Source organism: Phocoena phocoena, chromosome 7, assembly GCF_963924675.1.
Source record: "Phocoena phocoena chromosome 7, mPhoPho1.1, whole genome shotgun sequence".
Lineage (NCBI taxonomy): Eukaryota > Metazoa > Chordata > Mammalia > Artiodactyla > Phocoenidae > Phocoena > Phocoena phocoena.
Genome location: NC_089225.1, coordinates 2,528,781 through 2,555,854, shown reverse-complemented (window position 1 = coordinate 2,555,854; position 27,074 = coordinate 2,528,781). Strand labels below are relative to the sequence as shown.

Below are 27,074 nucleotides of genomic sequence, written 5' to 3'. Positions count from 1 at the left end.
TAGGGAAGACTCAAGATCCTCAAGTGGTGAGTGCCATTGTGAGCTCTGATCCCACTGTATAAGTTTTAGCTCTTGCTTTGCCTGACTAGCCCTGACCAGGACACATCATCAGATGTCTCATCTCTACCTCTCTGATTACCACCAGCCCCTATCTTTCCAAGCTTCTCAACCACCCTCTTGTGGCATTACTTGTGGTTGCCGTATACATGTTACAAGCAGGCAAAGACATTACCATGTGGGATGTGTTCTCTCACAGGAGGTGGTGGCTACCAGGAGCCTAGAGGAGGGTCACCTGGCTCTAATTCAGGAGTCTCAGGGGAAGACACCTAGGCCAGGAGTTGAGAAATAGAATTATACTACTATAAGATTCTTATCCTTTATGTTAAGTGGTATAATATCACTTGAAGTTAGTGATATAATTATAACTAAAATCACAATTAGAAAATGTGACATGATGATACACTTAAATTCAACCATATCACTAATCAAGTTAAATATCAATGATCTAAACATATCAATTAAAAGACAGATTATTAGATTGGATAAAAAAGCAAGACCCAACTATAAGCTATTTGCAAGAAATGCACTTTAAATATAAAGACACAAAAAGGTTAAAAGTAAAAGGATGATAAAAATATACCACACTAACAGAAAGCTGGAATTGCTACATTAAGATCAAATTAGTTTTCAGAGCAAGAATATTACTATGGATAGGGAAGGGTACTTCATAATGATAAAGGTGTTAATTCTTCAAGAGGACATAATAACCCTAAATGTTTATGTACCCTAGTAACAAAATTTTGAAATATGTAAAGCAAAAAATCATATAATTGCAAAGATAAATAGACAAATCCACAGCCTTAGTCAGAGATTTCTATATCCACCTCTCAATAATTGATAGACAAGTGGGCAGAAAATCAGCAAGAATATGAATGACCTGAATAACATTATCAGTCAACTTGACCTAATTGTTCATATTGACATAACTCCAACCAACAACAGCAAAATACATATTCTTTTCTAGTGCAAATAGAATATTTATGAGAATAGGCCACATTCTACCATAAAACAGGTTTCAATCAATTCAAAAGGATTCAAATTTTACAAAATATATTCTCTGACCACTGTGAAATTAAATTTGGTAACTGCAAAAATCCCTAAATTTGGTGTAGGTAAATGCATCTAAAATATCCAAGGATCAAAGAAGAAATCAAAATGGAAATCAGAAAGTAATTTGAATTGAAGGGAAGTAGAACAAAACATATCAAAATTGGTGGAAGACCACTACTTAGAAGGAAATTTAGAGCACTAAATACCTATACTAGAAAATAAGATATATTTAAACGAATAACCTCAACCCTCGCATGAAGAAACTAGTAAAAGAAGAATAAATAAATAAATCCAAAGTAAGCAGGAGAAAATAAATAATAAATATCAGAGTATAAATCATTAAAAGAGAAAAAATGTAGAAAAAATCTATATAATCAAAAGCTGGTTGAGATCAGTAACATTGATAAACCTCTAGACAGACTAATCAGAAAAAAAGTTAAGACATAAATCCAATATCAGGAATGAGAGAGATTCCTTTACCAAAAATTCTATAGCCATTATGTAAGCCTCCCAGACTTCAGACAATACTACAAAGCTACAGTAATCAAAACAGCATGATATTGGCACAAAAACAGACATAGATGAATGGAACAGAATAGAGAGCCCAGAAATAAGCCCAAACACCTATTGTCAGTTAATCTACAACAAAAGAGGCAAGAATATGCAATGGAGAAAAGACAGTCTCTTCAGCAAGTGGTGTTGGGAAAGCTGGACATCCTCATGTAAATCAATGAAATTAGAACACTCCTTCACACCATACACAGAAATACACTCAAAATGGTTTAAAGACCTAAATATAAGACATGACACTGTAAACTGCTAGAAGAGAACATAGGTAAAACTTCTTGGACATAAATCATAGCAATATTTTCTTAAATCAGTTTACCAAGGAAAAGAAATAAAAGCAAAGATAAACAAATGGGACCTAACCAAACATAAAAGCTTTTGCACAGCAAAGGAAACTATCAACAAAATGAAAGACAACCTACAGAATGGGGGAAAATATTTGCAAATGGTGCAACTGACAAGAGATATTAATCCAAAATATACAAACAGCTCATACAACCCAATATCAAACAAGCCAATCAAAAAATTGGCAGAAGCGCTGCAGGCTTGCCCCACACTCCGAACCCCTCCCTCCGCCTGGCATGAGTGAGCCAGAGCCCCCAAATCAATGGCTTCTTTAACCACGTCCTGTCTGAGTGAAGAACAGATGCCCTCTGGCGACCTACACGCCGAGGCGGGGCCAAATCCAAAGCTGAACCCCAGGAGCTGTGCGAACAAAGAAGAGAAAGGGAAATCTCTCCCAGCAGCCTCAGGAGCAGTGAATTAAATCTCCACAATCAACTTGATGTACCCTGAATCTTGTACATGAATAGACAACGAATCATCCCAAATTGAGAAAGTGGGCTTTGAGAGCAAGAATTATTACTTTTTCCCCTTTTCCCCTTTTTGTGAGTGTGTATGTGTATGCTTCTCTGTGAGATTTTGTCTGTTAGCTTTGCTTCCACCATTTGTCCTAGGGTTCTATCCATCCATTTTCTTTTTTTTTTACTTAAAAAAATTTTATTTTCTTAATAATTATTTTTTATTTTAATAACTTTATTTTATTTTACCTCCCTATATTTTATATTCTTTTATCCTTTTTCATTATTTCTTTCTACTTTTTCTCCCTTTTATTCTGAGCCGTGTGAATGAAAGGCTCTTGGTGCGACAGCCAGGAGTCAGTGCTGTGCCTCTGAGGTGGGAGAGCCAACTTCAGGACACTGGTGCACAAGAGACCTCCCAGCTCCATGTAATATCAAACAGTGAAAATCTCCCAGAGATCTCCATCTCAACACAAACACCCAGCTTCACTCAATGACCAGCAAGCTACACTGTGGGACACCCTATGCCAAACAACTAGCAAGACAGGAACACAACCCCACCCATTAGCAGAGAGGTTCCCTAAAATCATAATAAGCCCACAGACATGCCAAAACACACCACCACACGTGGACCTGCCCACCAGAAAGACAAGATCCAGCCTCAGCACCAGAACATAGGCACTAGTACCCTCCACCAGGAAGCCTACACAACGCACTGAACAAACTTTAGTCACTGGGGACAGACACCAAAAACAATGGGAACTACGAATCTGCAGCCTGCAAAAAGGAGACCCCAAACACAGTAAGATAAGCAAAATGAGAAGACAGAAAAACATGCAGCAGATGAAGGAGCAAGATTAAAAACCCACCAGACCTAACAAATGAAGAGGAAATAGGCAGTCTACCTGAAAAAGAATTCAGAATAATGATAGTAAAGATGACCCAAAATCTTGGAAATAGAATAGACAACATGCAAGAAACATTTAACAAGGACCTAGAAGAACTAAAGATGAAACAAGCAATGAGGAACAACACAATAAATGAAATTAAAAATACTCTACAAGGGGTCAATAGCAGAATAACAAGCAGAAGAACGGATAAGTGACCTTGAAGATAAAATGGTGGAAATAACTACTGCAGAGCAGAATAAAGAAAAAAGAATGAAGAGAACTGAGGACAGTCTCAGAGCCCACTGCGACAACATTAAATGCACCGACATTCGAATTATAGGGGTTGCAGAAGAAGAGAAAAAGAAAGGAACTGAGAAAATATTTGAAGAGATTATAGTTGAAAACTTCCCTAATATGGGAAAGGAAGTAGTTAATCAAGTCCAGGAAGCACAGAGAGTCCCATACAGGATAAATCCAAGGAGAAACATGCCAAGACACATATTAATCAAACTGTCAAAAATTAAATCAAAGAAAACATATTAAAAGCAGCAAGGGAAAAACAACAAATAACACACAAGGGAATCCCCATAAAGTTAACAACTGACCTTTCAGCAAAAACTCTTCAAGCCAGAAGAGACTGGAAGGACATAGTTAAAGTGATGAAGGAGAAAAACCTACCACCAAGATTACTCTACCCAGCAAACATCTCATTCAGATTTGATGGAGAAATTAAAACCTTTAGAGATAAGCTAAAGCTGAGAGAGTTCAGCACCACCAAACCAGCTTTATGACAAATGCTAAAGGATCTTCTCTAGGCAAGAAACACAAGAGAAGGAAAAGACCTATAATAACAAACCAAAAACAATTAAGAAAATGGGAATAGGAACATACATAATGATAATTACCTTAAATGCAAATGGATTAAATGCTTCTACCAAAAGACACAGATTGGCTGAATGGATACAAAAACAAGACCCATATATTTGCTGTCGACAAGAGACCCACTTCAGACCTAGAGAAACATACAGATTGAAAGTGAGGGCATGGAAAAAGATATTGCATGCAAATGGAAACCAAAAGAAAGCTGGTGTAGTAATACTTATATCAGACAAAATAGACTTTAAAATAACGACTATTAGAAGAGACAAAGAAGGACACTATATAATGATCAATGGATCAATCCAAGAAGAAGATATAACAATTGTAAATATTTATGCACCCAACATAGGAGCACCTCAATACATAAGGCAAGTACTAACAGCCATAAAAGGGGAAATCAACAGTAACACATTCGTAGTTCGGGACTTTACCACCCCACTTTCACCAATGGACAGATCATCCAAAATGAAAATAAATAAGGGAACACAAGCTTTAAATGATACATTAAACAAGATGGACTTAATTGATATTTATAGGACACTCCATCCAAAAACAACAAAATACACATTTTTCTCAAGTGCCCATGGAACATTCTCCAGGATAGATCATATCTTGGGTCACAAATCAAGCCTTGGTAAATTTAAGAAAATTGAAATTGTATCAAGTATCTTTTCCAACCACAATGCTATGAGACTAGATATCAATTACAGGAAAAGATCTGTAAAAAATACAAACACATGGAGGGCAAACAATACACTACTTGATAACAAAGTGATCACTGAAGAAATCAAAGAGGAAATCAAAAAATACCTAGAAACAAAGGACAATGGAGACAGGACGACTCAAAATCTATGGGATGCAGCAAAAGCAGTTCTAAGAGGGAAGTTTTTAGCAATACCATCCTACCTTAAGAAACCAGAAACAACTCGAATACACACCCTAACCTTGCACCTAAAGCAATTAGAGAAAGAAGAACAAAAAAACCTCCCAAAGTTAGCAGAAGGAAAGAAATCATAAAGGTCAGATCAGAAACAAATGAAAAATAAATGAAGGAAATGATAGCAAAAATCAATAAAACTAAAAGCTGGTTCTTTGAGTAGATAAACAAAATTGATAAGCCATTAGCCAGACTCATCAAGAAAAAAAGGGAGAAGACTCAAATCAATAGAATTAGAAATGAAAAAGGAGAAGTAACAACTGACACTGCAGAAATACAAAAGATCATGGGAGATTACTACAAGCAACTCTATGCCAATAAAATGAACAACCTGGAAGAAATGCACAAATTCTTAGAAAAGCACAACTTGCCAAGACTGAATCAGGAAGAAATAGAATATATGAACAGACCAATCACAAGCACTGAAATTGAAACTGTGATTTAAAATCTTCCAACAGGGGCTTCCCTGGTAGCACAGTGGTTGCGAGTCCACCTGCCGAGGCAGGGGGCGTGGGTTCATGTCCCGGTCGGGGAGGATCCCACGTGATGTGGAGGGGCTGGGCCCATGAGCCATGGCCGCTTGGCCTGTGCATCTGGAGCCTGTGTCTGCAACGGGAGAGACTACAGCAGTGAGAGGCCCGCGTACCGGAAAAAAAAAAAAAAACGTCCAACAAACAAAAGCCCAGGACTTGTTGGCTTCACAGGTGAATTCTATCAAACATTTAGAGAAGAGCGAACACCTATCCTTCTCAAACTCTTCCAAAATATAGCAAGGGAGGAACACTCCCAAACTCATTCTACGAGGCCACCATTACCCTGATACCAAAACCAGACAAGGATGTCACAAAGAAAGAAAATTACAGGCCAATATCACTGATGAACAAAGATGCAAAAATCCTCAAATAATACTAGCATACAGAATCCAACAACACACTAAAAGGATCATACACCATGATCAAGTGGGGTTTATTACAGGAATGCAAGGATTCTTCAATATACGCAAATCAATCAATGTGACACACCATATTAACAAATTGAAGGAGAGAAACAATTCTCATCTCAATAGATGCAGGGAAAGCTTTTGACAGAATTAAACACCCATTTATGCTAAAAACCCTACAGAAACTAGACACAGAGGGAACTTTCTTCAACATAATAAAGGCCATATATGACAAACCCACAGCCAACATCATCCTCAATGGTGAAAAACTGAAAGCATTTCAACTAAGATCAGGAACAAGACAAGGTTGCCCACTCTCACCACTCTTATTCAACATAGTTCTGGAAGTTTTAGCCACAGCAATCAGAGAAGAAAAGGAAATAAAAGGAATCCAAATTGGAAAAGAAGAAGTAAAGCTGTCACTGTTTGCAGATGACATGATACTATACATAGAGAATCCTAAAGATGCTACCAGAAAACTACTAGAGCTAATCAATGAATTTGGTAAAGTAGCAGGATACAAAATTAAGGCACAGAAATGTCTTGCATTCTTATACACTAATGATGAAAAATCTGAAAGTGAAATCAAGAAAACACTCCCATTTACCATTGCAACAAAAAGAATAAAATATCTAGGAATAAACCTACCTAAGGACACCAAAGACCTGTATGCAGAAAATTATAAGACACTGATGAAAGAAATTAAAGATGATACAAATCAGTGGAGAGATATACCATTTTCTTGGATTGGAAGAATCAACGTTGTGAAAATGACTCTACTACCCAAAGCAATCTACAGATTCAATGTAATCCCTATCAGACTACCACTGGCATTTTTCACAGAACTAGAACAAAAAATTTCACAATTTGTATGGAAACACAAAAGACCCCGAATGGCCAAAGCAATCTTGATAAAGAAAAACTGAGCTGGAGGAATCAGGCTCCCGGACTTCAGACTATACTACAAAGCTACAGTAATCAAGACAGTATGGTACTGGCACAAAAACAGAAAGATAGACCAGTGGAACAGGATAGAAAGCCCAGAGATAAACCCACGCACATATGGTCACCTTATCTTTGATAAAGGAGGCAGGAATGTACAGTGGAGAAAGGACAGCCTCTTCAATAAGTGGTGCTGGGAAAACTGGACAGGTACATGTAAAAGTATGAAATTAGATCACTCCCTAACACCATATACAAAAATAAGCTCAAAATGGATTAAAGACCTAAATGTAAGACCAGAAACTGTCAAACTCTTAGAGGAAAACATAGGCAGAACACTCTATGACATAAATTACAGCAAAATCCTTTTTGACCCACCTCCTAGAGAAATGGAAATAAAAAGAAAAATAAACAAATGGGACCTAATGAAACTTCAAAGCTTTTGCACAACAAAGGAAACCATAAACAATACCAAAAGACAACCCTCAGTATGGGAGAAAATATTTGCAAATGAAGCAACTGACAAAGGATTCATCTCCAAAATTTACAAGCAGCTCATTCAGCTCAATAAGAAAAAGCAAACAACCCAGTCCCAAAATGGGCAGAAGACCTAAGTAGACATTTCTCCAAAGAAGATATACAGACTGCCAACAAACACATGAAAGAATGCTCAACATCATTAATCATTAGAGAAATGCAAATCAAAATTACAATGAGATATCTCACACCAGTCAGAATGGCCATCATCAAAAAATCTGGAAACAATAAATGCTGGAGAGGGTGTGGAGTAAAGGGAACACTCTTGCACTGCTGGTGGGAATGTGAATTGGTACAGCCATTATGGAGAACAATATGGAGGTTCCTTAAACAACTACAAATAGAACTACCATATGACCCAGCAATCCCACTACTGGGCATATGCCCTGAGAAAACCATAGTTCAAAAAGAGTCATGTACCAAATTGTTCATTGCAGCTCTATTTACAATAGCCAGGAGATGGAAACAACCTAAGTGTCCATCATCGGATGAATGGATAAAGAAGATTTGGCACATATATACAATGGAATATTATTCAGCCATAAAAATAAATGATATTGGGCTATTTATAATGAGGTGGATGGACCTAGCGTTTGTCATACTGAGTGAAGTAAGTCAGAAAGAGAAAGACAAATGTCGTATACTAACACATATATATGGAATTTAAGAAAAAATGTATGTCATGAAGAACCTAGGGGTAAGACAGGAATAAAGACACAGACCTACTAGAGAATGGACTTGAGGATATGGGGATGGGGAATGGTAAGCTCTGACAAAGTGAGAGAGTGGCATGGACTTATATTCACTACCAAACATAAAATAGATAGCTAGTGGGAAGCCGCCGCATAGCACAGGGAGATCAGCTCGGTGCTTTGTGACCACTTAGAGGGGTGGGATAGGGAGGATGGGAGGGAGGGAGACGCAAGAGGGAAGAGATATGGGAACATATGTATATGCATAACTGATTCACTTTGTTATAAAGCAGAAACTAACACACCATTGTAAAGCAATTATACTCCAATAATGATGTAAAAAAAAAATTGGCAGAAGATCTAAATAGGTATTTCTCCAAAGAAGGCACACAGATGGCCATTAGGCACATGAAATGATGCTCAGTATCACTAATTATTAGAGAAATGCAAATCAAAACTACAATGATGTTCCACCTCACACCAGTCAGAATGGCCATCATTAAAATGTCTGCAAATAATAAATGCTGGAGAGGGTGTGGAGAAAAGGGAATCCTCCTATACTGTTGGTGGGAATGTAGATTGGTGCAGCCACTGTGGAGAACATTATGGAGTTTCCTTGAAAAACCAAAAATTAGGTTACCATATGATCCAGCAATTCCACACTTGGGCACATATCCAGAAAAGATGAAAATTCTAATTCAAAAAGATACATACAGTCAAATGTTCACAGGAACACCGTTTCCAGTAACCAAGACATGGAAACAATCCAAGTGCCCATCCATAGATGATTGGTTGGAAGATGTGGTGTATATATACGATGGAATATTACTCAGCCATAAAAAGAATGAAATATTGCCATTAGCAGCAACATACAACATGGACATAGAGAATATCATACTAAGTGAAGTAAGTCAGACAAAGAAAGACAAGTATTATAGGATATCACTTATATTTGGAATCTAAAAAATAACACAAATTAATCTATATACAAAACAGAAACAGACTCACAGACATAGAAAATAAACGTGTTTAGCAAAGTGGAAAAGGAAAGGGAGGCATAAATTAGGAGGATGGGATTAATGGATACAAACTATGATGCATAAAACAGATAAGCAACAAGGATTTACAGTATAACACAGGGAACTATACTCAATATCTTATAATAACCTAATAGAAAATAATCTGAAAAAATATATATATATAACTGAATTACTTTGTTGTACACCTAAAACTAACACAATATTGCAAATCAACTATACTTCAATTTTAAAAGTTCTATAGCCATTAAAGGGATAATGAAAAACTATTATGAACAGTTTTAGAATAATTCTTTTAACAATTGAGGTACGATGGACAAATTCCTTTAAAGACATAAACCACAAGTGAGCACTCAAGAAGAAATAGATAACCTTGATAGCTAGCCCTATATCTATTAAGTAATTTGAATATGTAGTTAAAAACTAGAAGGAAGGAAAGAAAGGAAGGGAGGGAGGGAGGGAGGGAGGTCCAAGCCTTTAAATATCCTGGCAAACATTTAAGGAAAAAAGTAGTAGCAATTTTACACCATCTCTTCCCAAAAACTGAAGAGGAGGGTATACTCCTATATTCATCCTTCGAGGACAGCAAAAGTAGACATTTCAAGAGAAGACACTACACACCAATATCCCTACTGTACAAAGATATAAAAATTCTATATAAAATATTAGGAAGAAGCAGCATGAGTTGATATTTGGTGACCAGAGGGGCAGACTCTGGTTATTATTTGTGCTTTTCAACAAATAAGTCGTTCTCTCCCATTCTGATCACTTGGCAGGCTGACTCATCCTGGCCCCTGCAACTGGTGACAGGGTGAAAACTGAGGCCTGGTGACACTCAGGATGAGCTGTGTCATTCAGTGGCAGAGTGGAACATGTGGTTCTCTCTGTCTGATGACCAGCAGCTCAGGGCTCTGAGAACTATTGACCAGGAAGGCACTGCCAGCCCACAGTGGGCATGAGGCCAAAGTGAGGAAGAGTCACTGAGATTTCAAGGTTACTTTTTACTGCAGCATAACCAAGCATCTGACAGATGCTCTCTGCACCCCAAAGACCTGCTGAACCCAAATCTCTGGGGTAGGGCTTAGTAATCTGTAGTTATACCAAGCACCCCAAAATTGGAGACCCCTGTACCCAACAGTGGCTCAGAGTGATTGCTCTGGCTCTGCACAGCTCGCCATGTGCTGATTTACAGCCTGTCTTGGCATTGCCATAGGGTTTCAGCATTATCCATGTCCCAACCATCCCCTCCCCCTTCCCTCAAAGTTTTCCTCAGCTCCTTTTCTGGAAGAGTGGAGGAGACAATTACACAGATTTGTTTCTATACTTCCAAATCAGTATATCTAAATTAATCTCAAGATAAGACTCTCCAGAAGAGCTTATACACAGCATAGATTTCCTGGGGGTGGGCCTGGTAACCTGTATATATAACACTCATTCCCAAGTCATTCTGATCACCAGGGCGGTTGAGGGATGTTGGGGAGAGGTGCAGCTGTGCCCACACAAGCTTCTAGAGACAGATTGATTGTTGTATTGTAATTGTATTATAGTTGTATTGTATTGTATTGTATTGTATAGTTGTATTGTATAATTGTATTATAATCAATTGTAATTGATTATAGTCTCCTTAGCTATCCATTGGTATGATCCTTTCCATTAGAAATCTAAACTTAATTATTGTTACCACACTTTACATATACTAGTTGATGATAAAAATTCTGAACGCCTCTAACTTGTTGCTATGGGTTGAGTAGTGTCCCCCCAAAGTTCATGTGTTAAAGTCCTAACCCCCGGTACATCAGAATGTGACCTTATTTGAAAATAGTGTCATTGCAGATATAATTAGCTAAGGTGAGGTCATTAGAATAGCCCCAAATCCAAGAGGACTGGTGTGCTTACAAATGGAGAAATGTGTACACAGACACACACAGCGAGAATGCCATATGAACATGAATACAGCCATCTAAAAGCTAAGGAGACAGGCCTGGAACAGATCCTTCCTCACAGCCAACCAACCCATGATTTTGGACTTCCAGCCCCAGAACTATGAGCCACAATAAGAGGCTTATTAAGCCACCTTAACTTCTATGGAAATAAACCGTCTTTTGTTTAAGCCACCCAGTCTGTGGTACTTTGTTGTAGCAGCCCTAGCAAATTAATACACTGGTCAGTGAGAAACATGGATCAAGGTACCTCATTGCAAGAAATATCTATTTTAAAATAAAAAGCAAACGTTGATTAAAATTTTCTTCAAAACAGAGAAGAAATGGAATCATTTGTAGTGGTCCCCTCTGTTAAAAAGGCAACCTGCACAGTGTCTTGCACAGGGCCTGGCCAAGAAGAGGCTGGCTGTTTCCCAAATAGTCTATTGCTTCTAATCTATCCTGACCAGTAATGCTCTCAATAAAACATCTACTAAAAATTTTAAGTAAGGAAAATGCAAAACCATAAGATGGCCACGAGCCCTATTCCTCCTGGTCACTGCCTCACCAATATGATCTTGATTGACACAGTATTATATCCCCTGTGCTGGATTATGCTGCCATTTTTGTAATCACATTTAGTTTCAAACTACAACATATTAGTACAGTCTATATGCTATGCTATTTGTATTGTATACACGTGGTTTAATGCTGTCATGACATGCAACCTGTATACAGTGGACATTGCTTCCCACATTTCACTCTATAGAAAACTAAAGAGGCACAGCTCATGGATTTAAAGCCCCTGAAAGCACACTGCGTACCAGGAGGCAGACAGGGACATGCTGGTGTACAGCATCCCAACGACTTATGCTTCCCTGATATTTTACAGGTGAGTAACCTCTTAAATTTTCGTGGCAACTTCCCCCAGAAAAAATAGTATCGTGGCAGTAAACTCTGGGGATATATGAGGAGGTACTTCCACTCACCAACAATCTCACTGGGTTCCTTGTTATACAGCTTTTTGTTCCAGTAAAGTAGTCTGAGGAGTGGAAAGGAGAACAAGAGAACGAAGCAAATCCCAGCAAACATGTGTGCGGTGAACCCAGCGAAGTCCAGACCCTAGAAACAGGAAAAGAGAAGTGAAACCACAGACTGGCCTTCCTGCAGCGCAGGTGCAGCCCCATGGCAGCGTCCAGGGTGGGCTGAACTCGAGGGCCGTGGAACGTAGCACAAAGCCCACAGAACAGGTACTCTTCACCATGATTTTGAAAACATTCAGGATTTGTTTCTTTCACATTGAAAAACCAATTATTACCTGAATGACAAGCAAACTTGGGACGAAACAAAAACAGGTCATCACATCTAATCCCAACCTTAGCTGTGTCTACTTCACCACTGGACTAACTCGTCCCCCAGGATTCAGTGAAACAGGACTGAGGGGGACAAAACATACAACTATCACTACCATAGAGAAAATAGATAACCAACAAGAACCTACTGTTATAGCACAGGGAACTATACTCAATATTTTGTAATAACCTATAAGGGAAAAGAATCTGAAAAAAAATAGATATATATGTAAGTATAACTGAATCACTTTGCTGTACACCTGAAACTAACACAACGTTGTAAATGAATTATGCTTCAATTTAAAAAAAAAAAAACTATGGGGCAACATTCTCCCATTTGAAGGTAAATTGCCTTTTAAAAATATCTCACTTAAGTCACTGCCATCAATTTGAAAGAGCACTGTCATGCCTGGAAAGCACTGTCCTCCACATATCACCCAGTGGCATCAGGACTGAAGCCCCCCAGGGTGTCCCAACCAGCTCCAAGGGTCCTAGGCAGGAGCCCTCTCCTTCCCTTCACACTTCCTTTGTTCTCAGCCGCTGAGAACATCTTTGTTGTTGGATGAAATCCCCGCTAGGTTAATTTGTTAGGGAATATGTCATCAACAATATTAGTCAGTTTTTTCCTTTTGTTTATACTGTGCTTAAACCTTCAGCAAATACATGCCCTCTGAGCACCTCGCAGGACAGATGAGACTGCTGTCCGCATGAAGCAGCCTGTGAGAATCAGCTTCTTACTGGCAAGAACTCCAGGTATTTTTCTGTAGTGTTCATGGACTACTGATTCCACAAAAAGCGGTCAGAGGCACAATGACAAAGCATTGGGGGTGACCCCCAGGCAGGAGAGACCATGGGGGTAGGGAGAGTAGGTCCAGGGGTCATTAGTGACCACCTTGAGAGACCATGCCCAAGGCAGCAGTCAAGAAGACCACCTTCTAAAGGCCTGAGCTGGAAGGAGTGGTTTCAATTATATTAGTTGTTGTTTATTAAAATTTAGTTATTTGTCCCCCTCATATCTGGAAAAGGCCTGAAACCACTTATAACATTGTTAAAGATACGGCACAACTTAGAAGCCATTATCAGTAAGTTTGTGTCAAAATTTAGGCTAGACAGTGTGCAATGATCTGAAGTTCTTATTCTCTTGCAGTTTATCTGCACATACATATGAATATGAAACAGCATATGAAACAGCAACATATGAAGTTAATCACATACAGAGAGCAGGGAGACCTACCAAGATGTGGGACTCATGGCATGCTTTTAACAGCCATATAAGAATTCACCACTTTTCTGGTAGTTCTTCAACAAGGATATTACCTTGGATTTTGTGTTTATCTATAGAATGCATGCCCCAAATATCTGGTTTAAAAAAGGTCCAAGACACTTTTAGGGGTCCCTGAAAATCATTTAGTTTCTTCTAAAATCAGAAACAAAACAGAAAACCTTTTGAGTCAAAGAAGATGGTTTAAAATATAATATTAATATAATATTAACATATTTTTCTATATATGAATTCAGTCATGAATGTAAATGTAATTGTAATTAATATTACAAGTAATGTAATAGCATAATTAATGTAAATGTAATTAATATTTTTTGGAGGGAGGAGCGCATGAAGGCAGAAGTACTTACATCCTGAGTAATTCTGGGTCCCTTTGGGACACAATACAGGTATCCCCCACTTTTTCAGATTTCGCTTTATGTCACTTTGCTTTTACAAAAGACCTACATTAGCACCTGTTTTCGCTAAGAAAGAAATCTGAGAAGGATTTTCACTTTTATGAAAACAGGTGATTGCTCTTTTAACTTTATGCCATTTTGGCTTCTGAAAGGTTTCATAGGAAAGCTCTATTTTCAGACAGTGGGGAAAACCTGTAATAAAGCTATAAAGTTACAAAACCACCCACTATCATACTTACATCAGTGCAGTGCTTAAATGCAGCCCTTTCTTGCAAGGTGCTGGCTCTGTTTCTTCCCTCTCAGCCTTGTTTCATACTGTTTTGGTTTTGAAGCGTACCCCAAGGGCACAGCAGCCTGGTGGGAGAGCCACAAGGAAGGTCCCAGCAGTGCACGGCACAGAGGCCTGATGGGAAAGGCCTGAAGAATGTCCTAGTGCACACATCTCTGGGGCACAGTAGGAAATGCCTTCCAATGATGTGTGAGATGCCATTCAGAAGCAGAGGGTACATGGTTCCCCTAAAGAGACTTCCCTAGGGCTGTTTAAAATGTGGTTGAGGGAGGAGCTTCAAAATGGTAAATAGTAAGACACAGAGATCACCTTCCTTCCCACAGATACATCAGAAATGCATCTACATTTGCAACAACTCCTACAGAACACCTACTGAATGCTGGCAGAAGACCTCAGACCTCCTAAAAGGCAAGAAATTCCCCACGTACCAAGGTAGGGCAAAAAAAGAAAAAAGAAAAAACAGAGACAAAAGAATAGGGACTGGACCTGCACCAGTGGGAGGGAGCCATGAAGGAGGAAAGGTTTCCACACACTAGAAGCCCCTTCGCGGGCGGAGACTGTGGGTGGCGGAGGGGGGAAGCTTCGGACCCGCGGAGGAGAGCGCAGCAACAGGGGTGCGGAGGGCAAAGCGGAGAGATTCCCACACAGAGGATCGGTGCCGACCAGCACTCACCAGCCTGAGAGGCTCGTCTGCTCTCCCACCGGGATGGGCGGGGTCTGGGAGCTGAGGCTCGGGCTTCAGTCGGATCGCAGCGAGAGGACTGGCTGCGTGAACACAGCCTGCAGGGGGTTAGTGCGCCACGGCTAGCCGGGAGGGAGTCCGGGAAAAAGTCTGAACCTGCCGAAGAGGCAAGAGACTTTTCTTGCCTCTTTGTTTCCTGGTGCACGAGGAGAGCTGATTCAGAGCGCTGCTTAAAGGAGCTCCAGAGATGGGCGCGAGCTGTGGCTATCAGCGCACACCCCAAAGACGGGCATGAAACGCTAAGGCTGCTGCTGCCGCCACCAAGAAGCCTATGTGCAAGCACAGGTCACTATCCACACCTCCCCTCCCGGGAGCCTGTGCAGCCCGCCACTGCCAGGGTCCTGTGATCCAGGGACAGCTTCCCCGGGAGAACACATGGTGCGCCTCAGGCTGGTGCAATGTCCTAGTGGCCTCTGCTGCCGCAGGCTTGCCCCACACTCCATACCCCTCCCACCCTGAGTGAGCCAGACCCCCAAATCAGCTACTCCTTTAAACCCGCCCTGTCTGACCAAAGAACAGATGCCCTCAGGCGACCTACAGGGCAAGGCGGGGCCAAATCCAAAGCTGAACCACAGGAGCTGTGCGAACAAACAAGAGAAAGGGAAATCTCTTCCAGCAGCCTCAGGAGCAGCGGATTAAATCTCCACAGTCAACTTGATGTACCCTGCATCTGTGGAATACCTGAATACACAACAAATTATTCCAAATTGAGGAGGTGGACTTTGGGAGCAATGATATATTTTTTTCCCCTTTTTTTCTTTCTGTGAGTGTGTATGCATATGCTTCTGCGTGTGATTTTGTCCGAATACCTTTGCTTTTACTATTTGTCCTAGGGTTCTCTCTGTCCGTTTTCTGGTTTTTTTTTTTTTTTTTTTTGGTTTTTTTAAGTATAGTTATCAGCACTTGTTATCATTGTGGATTTGTTTTTTGGTTTCTTTGTTCTTTCTTTCTTTCTTTTTTTTTTTTTTTTTTGCAGTACACGGGCCTCTCACTGTTGTGGCCTCTCCCGTTGCGGAGCACAGTCTCCGGACGTGCAGGCTCAGCGGCCATGGCTCACAGGCCTAGCCGCTCTGCAGCATGTGGGATCTTCCCGGACTGGGGCACGAACCCATGTCCCCTGCATCGGCAGGCAGACTCCCAACCACTGCGCCACCAGGGAAGCCCTCTTTCTTTCTTTTTAATTACTTAAAAAATTAAAAATTATTTTTTGTTTTTTATTTTAATAACTTTTTTATTTTATTTTATTTTATTTTATTTTATCTTTTTCTTTCTTTTATCTCCCTTTTATTCTGAGCTGTGTGGATGAAAGGCTCTTGGTGCTCCAGCCAGGCATCAGGGCTGTGCCTCTGAGGTGGGAGAGCCAAGTTCAGGACATTGGTTCACAAAAGACCTCCCAGCTCCACATAATATCAAACAGCAAAAATCTCCCAGAGATCTCCATCTCAATGCCAAGACCAGCTCCACTCAAAGACCAGTAAGCTACAGTGCTGGACACCCTATGCCAGAAAACTAGCAACACAGGAACACAACCCCACCCATTAGCAGAGAGGCTGCCTAAAATCATAATAAGGTCACAGACACCTCAAAACACATCACCAGAAAGACAAGATCAGCTTTATCCACCAGAACACAGGCACTAGTCTCTTCACTAGGAAACCTACACAACCCACTGAACCAACCTTAGCCACTGGGACAGACACAAAAAACATCTGGAACTACGAACCTGCAGCCTGCAAAAAGGAGACCCAAAACACAGTAAGTTAAGCAAAATGAGGAGAGAGAAACACACAGCAGGTGAAGGAGCAAGGTAAAAACCCACAGACCTAACAAAAGAAAAGGAAAAAGGCAGTCTACCTGAAAAACAATTCAGAAAAATGATAGTAAAGATGATCCAAAATCTTGGTAATACAATAGATAAAATAAAAGAAATGTTTTAAACAAGGACGTAGAAGAACTAAAGAGCAAACAAACAATAATGAAAAACACAATAAAGGAACTTAAAATTTCTCTAGAAGGAATCAATAGCAGAATAACTGAGGCACAAGAACAGATAAATGAATTGGAAGATAAAATAGTGGAAATAACTCCTGCAGAGCAGTATAAAGAAAAAAAGAATGAAAAGAATTGAGAACAGTCTCAGAGACCTCTGGGACAACACTAAATGCACCAACATTCAAATTATAGGGGTCCCGGAAGAAGAAGAGAAAAAGAAAGGGACTGAGAAAATATTTGAAGAGATTATAGTTGAAAACTTCCCTATATGGGTAAGGAAATAGTTAATCAAATCAAGGAAGCACAGAGACTCCCATACAGGATAAATCCAAGGAGAAACACACCAAGACACATATTAATCAAACTATCAAAAATTAAATACAAAGAAAATATTAAAAGCAGCAAGGGAAAAACATCAAATATCATTCAAGGGAATCCCCATAAGGTTAACAGCTGATCCTTCAGCGGAAACTCTGCAAGCCAGAAGGGAGTGGCAGGACATCTGATTCAGATTTGCCGGAGAAATTAAAATCTTAACAAACAAGCAAAAGCTAAGAGAATTCAGCACCACCAAACCAACTTTACAACAAATGCCAAAGGAACTTCCCTAGGCAGAAATCAGAAGAGAAGGAAAAGATCTATAATAACAAACCCAAAACAATTAAGCAAATGGTAATAGGAATGTACATATTAATAATTACCTTAAATGTAAATGAATTAAATGCTCCAACCAAAAGACACAGACTGGCTGAATGGATACAAAAACAAGACCCGTATATATGCTGTCTACAAGAGACCCACTTCAGATCTAGGGACACATATGGACTGAAAGTCAGGGGATAGAAAAAGATATTCCATGCAAATGGAAATCAAAAGAAAGTGGTAGTAGCAATCCTCATATCAGACACAATAGAGTTTAAAACAAAGACTATTAAAAGAGACAAGAAGGACACTACATAATGATCAAGGGATCAATCCAAGAAGAAGATGTAACAATTGTAAATATTTATGCACCCAAAATAGGAGCACTACAATATATAAGGCAAATACTAACAGCCATAAAAGGGAAAATGGACAGTAACACAATCAAAGTAGGGGACTTTAACACCCCACTTTCACCCATGGACAGATCATCCAAAATGAAAATAAATAAGGAAACACAAGCTTTAAATGATACATTAAACAAGATGGACTTAATTGATATTTATAGGACATGCCATCCAAAACCAACAGAATACACTTTCTTCTCAAGTGCTCAGAGAACATTCTCCAAGATAGATCATATCTTGGGTCCCAAGTCAAGCCTTGGTAAATTTAAAATTGAAATTATATCAAGTATATTTTCTGACCACAATGCTATAAGACTAGATATCAATTACAGGAAAAAATCTGGAAAAATACAAACACATGGAGGCTAAACAATACACTACTTAGTAACCAAGAGATAACTGAAGAAATCAAAGAGGAAATCAAAAAATACTTAGAAGCAAATGACAATGAAAACACAAGGACCCAAAACCTATGGATTCAGCAAAAGCAGTTCTAAGAAGGAAGTTTATAGCAATAAAACCCTACCTTAAGAAACATCTCAAATAAACAACCTAACCTTCCCCTTAAAGCAATTAGAGAAAGCAAAACAAGAAACCCCAAAGTTAGCAGAAGGAAAGAAATCATAAAGATCAGATCAGAAATAAATGAAAAAGTAATGAAGGAAATGATAGGAAAGATTAATAAAACTAAAAGTTGGTTCTTTGAGAAGATAAACAAAATTGATAAACCATTAGTCAGACTCATCAAGAGAAATAGGGAGAAGGCTCAAATCAATAGAATTAGAGATGAAAAAGGGGAAGTAACAACAAATACTGCACAAATATAAAGGATCATGAGAGATTACTACAAGCAACTATATGCCAATAAAATGGACCACCTGTGGTCTTCCCTGGTGGCGCAGGGGTTGCGAGTCTGCCTGCTGATGCGGGGACACGGGTTCATGCTCCAGTCTGGGAAGATCTCACATGCTGCGGAGCAGCTAGGCCCATGAGCCGTGACCGCTGGGCCGGCACGTCCAGAGCCTGTAGTCTGCAACAGGAGAGGCCACAACAGTGAGAGGCCCATGTACCACAAAAAAAAAAAGGACCACCTGGAAGCAATGGACAAATTCTTAGAAATGAACAACCTTCCGAGATGGAACCAGGAAGAAACAGAAAATATGAACAGCACAAGCACTGAAATTGAAACTGTTATTAAAAATCTTCCAACAAACAAAAGCCCAGGATCATATAGTTTCACATATGAATTCTATCAAACATTTAGAGAAGAGCTAACACCTATCCTTCTCAAACTCTTCCAAAATATAGCAGAGGGAGGAACACTCCCAAACTCATTCTATGAGGCCACCATCATCCTGACACCAAAACCAGACGAAGATGTCACAAAAAAGAAAACTAGAGACCAATATCACTGATGAACATAGATGCAAAAATCCTCAACAAAATACTAGCGAACAGAATCCAATAGCACATTAAAAGGATCATACACCATGACCAAGTAGGGTTTATCTGTGGAATGCAAGGATTCTTCAATGTATGCAAATCAATAAATGTGATACACCATATTAATAAATTGAAGGATAAAAACCATATGATCATCTCAATAGATGCAGAGAAGGCTTTCAACAAAATTCAACACCGATTTATGATAAAAACCCTCCAGAAAGTAGGCATAGAGGGAACATACCTCAACATAATAAAGGTTATATATGACAAACCCACAGCCAACATCGTCCTCAATGGTGAAAAACTGAAAGCATTTCAACTAAGATCAGGAACAAGACAAGGTTGCCCACTCTCACCACTCTTATTCAACATATTTTTGGAAGTTTTAGCCACAGCAATCAGAGAAGAAAAAGAAATAAAAGGAATCCAAATCAGAAAAGAAGAAATAAAGCTGTCACTGTTTGCAGATGACATGATACTATACATAGAGAATCCTAAAGATGCTACCAGAAAACTACTAGAGATAATCAGTGAATTTTGTAAGTAGCAGGATACAAAATTAAGGCACAGAAATCTCTGGCATTCCTATACACTAATGATGAAATATCTGAAAGTAAAATTAAGAAAACACTCCCATTTACCACTGCAGCAAAAAGAATGAAATACCTAAGAATAAACCTACCTAAGGAGACAAAAGACCTGTATGCAGAAAATTATAAGATGTGGATGAAAGAAATTAAAGATGATACAAATAGATGGAGAGATATACCATGTTCTTGGATTGGAAGAATCAACATTGTGAAAATGCCTATACTACCCCAAGCAATCTAAAGATTCAATGCAACTGCTATCAAACTACCACTGGCATTTTTCACAGAACTAGAACAAAAAAATTCACAATTTGTATGGAAACACAAAAGACCCCAAATGGCCAAAGCAATCTTGATAAAGAAAAACGGAGCTGGAGGAATCTGGTCCCTGGACTTCAGACTATACTACAAAGCTACAGTAATAAAGACAGTATGGTAGTGGCACAAAAACAGAAATATAGATCAGTGGAACAGGATAGAATGCCCAGAGATAAACCCATGCACAAATGGTTGCCTTATCTTTGGTAAAGGAGGCAAGAATATACAATAGAGAAAAGACAGTCTCTTCAATAAGTGGTGCTGGGAAAACTGGACAGGTACATGTAAAAAAAATGAAATTGGAACTCTACCTAACACCATACACAAAAATAAATTCAAAATGGATTAAAGACATAAATGTAAGGCCAGACACTTTCAAACTCAGAGGAAAACATAGGCAGAACACTCTATGACATAAATCACAGCAAGATTCTTTTTGACCCGCCTCCTACAGAAATGGAAATAAAAACAAAAATAAACAAATGGGGCCTAATGAAACTTAAAAGCTTTTGTGCAGCAAAGGAAACCATAAAAAAGACAATGCTCAGAATGGGAGAAAATATTTGCAAATGAAGCAACTGACAAAGGATTAATCTCCAAAATTTACAATCAGCTCATGCAGCTCAATATCAGAAAAACAAAAACTCAATCCAAAAATGGGCATAAGACCTCAATAGACATTTCTCCAAAGAAGATATACACATTGCCAACAAACACATGAAGGAATGTTCAACATCATTAATCATTAGAGAAATGCAAATCAATACTACAATGAGATATCATCTCACACCAGTCAGAATGGCCATCATCAAAAAATCTAGAAACAATAAATTCTGGAGAGGGTGTGGAGAAGAAGGAACACTCTTGCACTGCTGGTGTGAATGTGAATTGGTACAGCCACTATGGAGAACAGTATGGAGGTTCCTTAAAAAATTAAAAATAGAACTACCGCATGACAGAGCAATCCCACTACTTGGCATATACCTTGAGAAAACTATAATTTAAAAAGTGTCATGTACCACAATGTTCATTGCAGCACTATTTACAATAGCCAGGACATGGAAGCAACCTACGTTTCCATCAACAGATGAATAGATAAAGAAGATGTGGCATATATATACAATGTAACATTACTCAGCCATAAAAAGGAATGAAATTGAGTTATTTCTAGTGAGGTGGATGGACCCAGAGTCTGTCATACAGAGTGAAGTAAGTCAGAAAAAGGAAAAAAAAATACCATGTGCTAACACATATATATGGAATCTAAAAAACAAAAAAGAGGTTCTGAAGAACCTAGGGGCAAGATGGAAGGAAAGATGCAGACCTACTTGAAAATGGACTTGAGAACACGGGGAGAGGGAAGGGTAAGCTGGGACAAAGTGAGAGAGTGGTAGTGTATATATGGACATATATACACTACAAAATATACAATAGATAGCTAGTGGAAAGGAGTTGCATAGCACAGGGAGATCAGCTCGGTACTTTGTGACCAGCTAGAAGGGTGGGATAGGGAGGGTGGGGGGGAGAGAGATGCAAGAAGGAAGAGATATGGGGATACATGTATATGTATAACGGATTCACTTCGTTATAAAGTAGAAACTAACACACCATTGTAAAGCAATTATACTCCAATAAAAACGTTCTAAATAAATAAATAAATGAAAGGTGGTTGAATAATTGTATTCGCTAGTGCTGAGCCTGCCTGGAACAGGCAAAAAGAAACAAATGTAGCCAGCAAAGGAGGACAATATCCCAGGCAGCCAGTTGGGAGATGAAGGGACAATGTGTCGTTGTATATGGGATCCTAAACAGCACTGCAGACTCGTGCCTACTCCAGGGAGAGCTGGTGGACCCTGGAGGTCTGCCCATCTGCCTGTTCGGTACTAGAAATTCTGGCAATGGTGAGCCATCCCAAGAGACCTAGGAAGAGTGAGCAGAGTGTGCAAAAGTTAAGTTGGAAGAACTTTCCTCACAACTTCCTGTAATTTCTGCCTAATCCTGAGACAGAGAATGTGGAGATTTTTCAGATGTGACTTCTTGACTGTTCTAAAGCCTAGTCGTGGTTTTTTGTTTTGTTTTGTTTTTTTTAATTTTTATTTTATGTTGGAGTATAGTTGTTTTACAATGTCTTAGTTTCAGGTGTACAGCAAAGTGATTCAATTATACATATGCATAAATCTATTCTTTTTCAGATTCTTTTCGCCTATAAGTTATGACAGAATATTGAGTAGAGTTCCCTGTGCTATACAGTATGTCCTTGTCGATTATCTATCAATATTTTATATATAGTAGTGTCTATATGTTAATCCCGAACTCCCAATTTATCCCTCGCCCCCAGGTTTCCCCTTTGGTGATCAAAAGTTTGTTTTCATAGTTTGTGAGTCTGTTTCTGTTTTGAAGTTCATTTGTACCATTTTTTAGTTTCCACATATAAGTGACATCATATGATATTTGTCTTTCTCTGTCTGACTTACTTCACTTAGTATGATAATCTCTAGGTCTGTCCACATTGCTGCAAATGTCATTATCTCATTCATTTTTACGGCTGAGTAATATTCCATTGTATATATGTACCACATCTTCTTTATCCATTAGTCATGGACATATAGGTTTCTTCCATGTCTTGGCTCTTGTAAATAGTTCTACCATGAACATTACAGTGCATGTATCTTTTTGAATTATCTCCAGAAATAATTTGTCTGGAGTGGGATTGCTGGATCATATGGTAGTTCTATTTTTAGCTTTTTAAGGAACCTCCATACTGTTCTCCATAGTGACTGTACCAATTTACATTCCCATCAACGTGTAAAAGGGTTCCTGCTTTTCCACACCCTCTCCAAACTTTATTGTTTGTAGACTTTCTGATGATGACCACTCTGACCAGTGTGAGGTGATATCTCATTGTCGTTTTGATTTGCATTTCTCAAATAATTAGCAATGTTGAGCATCTTTTCATGTGCCTCATGGGAATCTGTATGTCTCCTTTGGAGAAATCTTTATTTAGGTCTTCTGTCCATTTTTTGAGTGGGTTGCTTGTTTTTTTGATATTGAGCCACATGAGCTGTTTGTAAATTTTGGAGATTAATCCCTTGTTGGTGGCAACATTTTCAAATATTGTCTACCATTCAGTGGGTTGTCTTTTCATTTTGTTTATGGTTTCCTTTGCAGTGCAAAAGCTTTTGAGTTTAATTAGGTCCCATTTGTTTATTTTTGCTTTTATTTCCATTACTCTAGGAAATGAATCGAAAAACATATTGCTGCAATTTATGTCAGAGGGTGTTCTGCCTATATTTCCCTCAAAGAGTTTTATACTATTCAGTCTTACATTAAGGTCTTTAATCCATTTTGAGCTTATTGTTGTGTATGGAGTTAAACAACGTTGTAATTTCAGTCTTTTACATATAACTTTCCAATTTTCCCAGCACCACTTATTGAAGACACTGTTGCTTCTCCACTGTATAGTCTCGCCTACTTTGTTGTAGATTAATTGACCTTAGGTGCATGGGTTTATTTCTGGACTCTCTATCCTGTTCCATTGATCTATATTTCTGTTTTTGTGCCAGTACCATACTGTTTTGATTACTATAACTTTCTAGTATAGTCTGAAGTCAGGGTGCTTGATGCCTCCAGCTCCATTTTTCTTTCTCAGGATTGCTTTGCCTATTCAGAGTCTTTTATGTTTCCATACAAACTTTAAAACATTTTGTTCTAGTTCTGTGAAAAATTCCATTGGTAACTTGATAAGGATTGCATTGAATCTGTAGATTTCCTTGGATAGTATACTTATTTTGACAATATTCATTCCTCCAATCCAGTAACATGGTCTATCCATTTTTTAGTGTCATCTTCAATTTCTTTTATCAGCATGTTATAGTTTTTGCAGTATGGGTCTTTTACCTCCTTAGGTAGGTTTATTCCTAGGTATTTTATTCTTTTTGATGTGATGGTAAATGGGATTGTTTCCTTAATTTCTCTTTCTGGTTTTTCCTTTTTAGTGTATAGAAATGCCACAGATATTTGTGTATTAATTTTGTATCCTGCAACTTTACTGAATTTGTTGATTAGCTCTAGCAATTTTCCGGTAGCATCTTTACTGTTTTCTATGTATAGTATCATGTCATCTGCAAATAGTGACAGTTTAACTTCTTTTCAAATTTGCATTCCTTTTATTCCTTTTTAATCTCTGATTGCCATGGCTAGGACATCCAGAACTATGTTGAATAAAACTGGTGATAGTGTACATCCTTATCTTTTTCCGGATCTTAGAGAAAATTCTTTCACTTTTCCATGGTTGCGAATGATGTTTTCTGCAGGCTTGTCATATATGGCCTTTATTATGTTGAGGTATGTTCACTCTATACCCACTGTTTGGAGAGTTTTTATAATAAATCAGTGTTGAATTTAATCAAAAGTTTTTCTGCATCCCTTGAGATGATGATATAGTTTTTATTCTTTACTTTGTTGATGTGGTATCACAATCAGTATCACACTGAGTAATTTGCAGATATTGAAAAGTCATTGCATCCCTGGGATAAATCCCACTTGTTCATGGTATATGGTCCTTTTAATTTATTGTTGAATTCAGATTGCTAGTATTTTGCTGAGGATTTTTGCATCTATGGTCATCAGTGATATTGGCCTGTAATTTTCTTTTTTGTGGTATCTTTGTTTAGTTTTGGAATCAGAGTGATGGTGGCCTCATAGAATGACTTTAGGAGTGTTCCTTCTTCTGCAATTTTTTGGAATAGTTTCAGAAGAAAGTATTAACTCTTCCTTAAATGTTTGATAGAATTCACCTGTGAAGCCATCTGACCATGGACATTTACTTGTTGGGAGTTTTTCAATCACAATTTCAATTTCAGTACTGTGATTGCTTGTTCATGTTTTCAATTTCTTCCTCACTTAGTCTTCGGAGATTGTACCTGTCTAAAAATGTTTCCATTTCTTCTAGGTTATCCATTTTTTGGGCATACAGTTGCTTGTAGTAGTCTCTTATGATCCTTTGTATTTCTGTTGTCAGTTATATCTCCTCTTTTTTCATTTCTGATTTTATTGATTTAAGCCCTCTCCCTTTTTTTTTTTCTTTCTTTTTTTTGCAGTACACGGGCCTCTCACTGTTGTGGCCTCTTCTGTTGTGGAGCACAGGCTCCGGATGCGCAGGTTCAGTGGCCATGGCTCATGGACCTAGCCATTCCAGGGCATGTGGGATCTTCCCTGACCCGGGCACGAACCCATGTCCCCTGCATCAGCAGGTGGACTCTCAACCACTGCACCATGAGGGAAGACCTCCCTTTTTTTCTTAATGAGTCTGGCTAAAGGTTTATCAATTTTGTTTTTCTTTTCAGAGAGCCAGCTTTTAGTTTCATTGATCTTTTCTATTGTTTTCTTCATCTCTGTTTCATTTATTTCTGCTCTGATCTTTATGATTTCTTTCCTTCTACTAACTTCGGGTTTTGTTTGTTCTTCTTTCTCTAGTTGCTTTAGATGTAAAGTTAGGTTGTTTGAGATTTTTCTTGTTTCCTGAGGTAAGATTGTATTGCTATAAGCTTACCTCTTAGAACTGCTTTTGCTGCACCCCACAAGTTTTGGATGATCATGTTTTCATTTTCATTTATCTCTATGTATTTTTTTAATTCCTCTTTGATTTCTTCAGTGACCCATTGGTTATTTAACAGCATATTGTTTAGCCTCCACGTGTTTGTGTTTTTTGTAGTTTTTTCTTGTAATTGATTTGTCATCTCATAGCATCGTGGTTGGAAAAGATGCTTGATATGATTTCAATTTTCTTAAATTTACCAAGGATTGATTTGTGACCCAAGATGTGATCTATCCTGGAGAATGTTCCATGTGCCCTTTAGAAGAATGTGTATTCTGCTGCTTTTGGATGGAATGCTCTGCAAATATCAATTAAGTCCATCTGATCTAATGTGTCATTTAAGGGCTGTGTTTCCTTATTGATTTTCTCTCTGGATGATCTGTCCATTGATGAAAGTGGGGTGTTAAGGTCCCCCAGTATTATTGTGTTACTGTCAATTTCTCCTTTATTGGCTGTTAGTATTTGCCTTATATATTGAGGTGTTCCCATGTTGGGTGCATACATATTTATAATTGTTATATCTTCTTGGATTGATCATTATGTAGTGTCCTTCTTTGTCTCTGGTAACAGCTTTTATTTTAAAGTCTATTTTGTCTAATATGAATATTGCTACTCCAGCTTTTTAAAAAATTTATTTATTTATTTATTCATTTTTGATTGCACTGGGTCTTTGTTGCTGAGCGCAGGCTTTCTCTAGTTGCAATGAACGGGAGCTACTCTTTGTTGCTGTGCACAGGCTTCTTGTTGCAGTGGCTTCTCTTGTTGCTGAG

The 27,074-nt window shown here is 38.5% G+C and overlaps 1 protein-coding gene across 1 annotated transcript in view; it reads right to left on the bottom strand.

The window, feature by feature from the left end:
* Positions 1-27,074, bottom strand: part of OCA2 (OCA2 melanosomal transmembrane protein) — a 229,348-nt gene that overhangs the window by 112,814 nt on the left and 89,460 nt on the right. Inside the window, exon 14 of the mRNA XM_065880688.1 lies at positions 12,240-12,372. Coding sequence (XP_065736760.1) covers positions 12,240-12,372 — 133 coding nt within the window. The remainder of the gene's footprint in view (positions 1-12,239; positions 12,373-27,074) is intronic.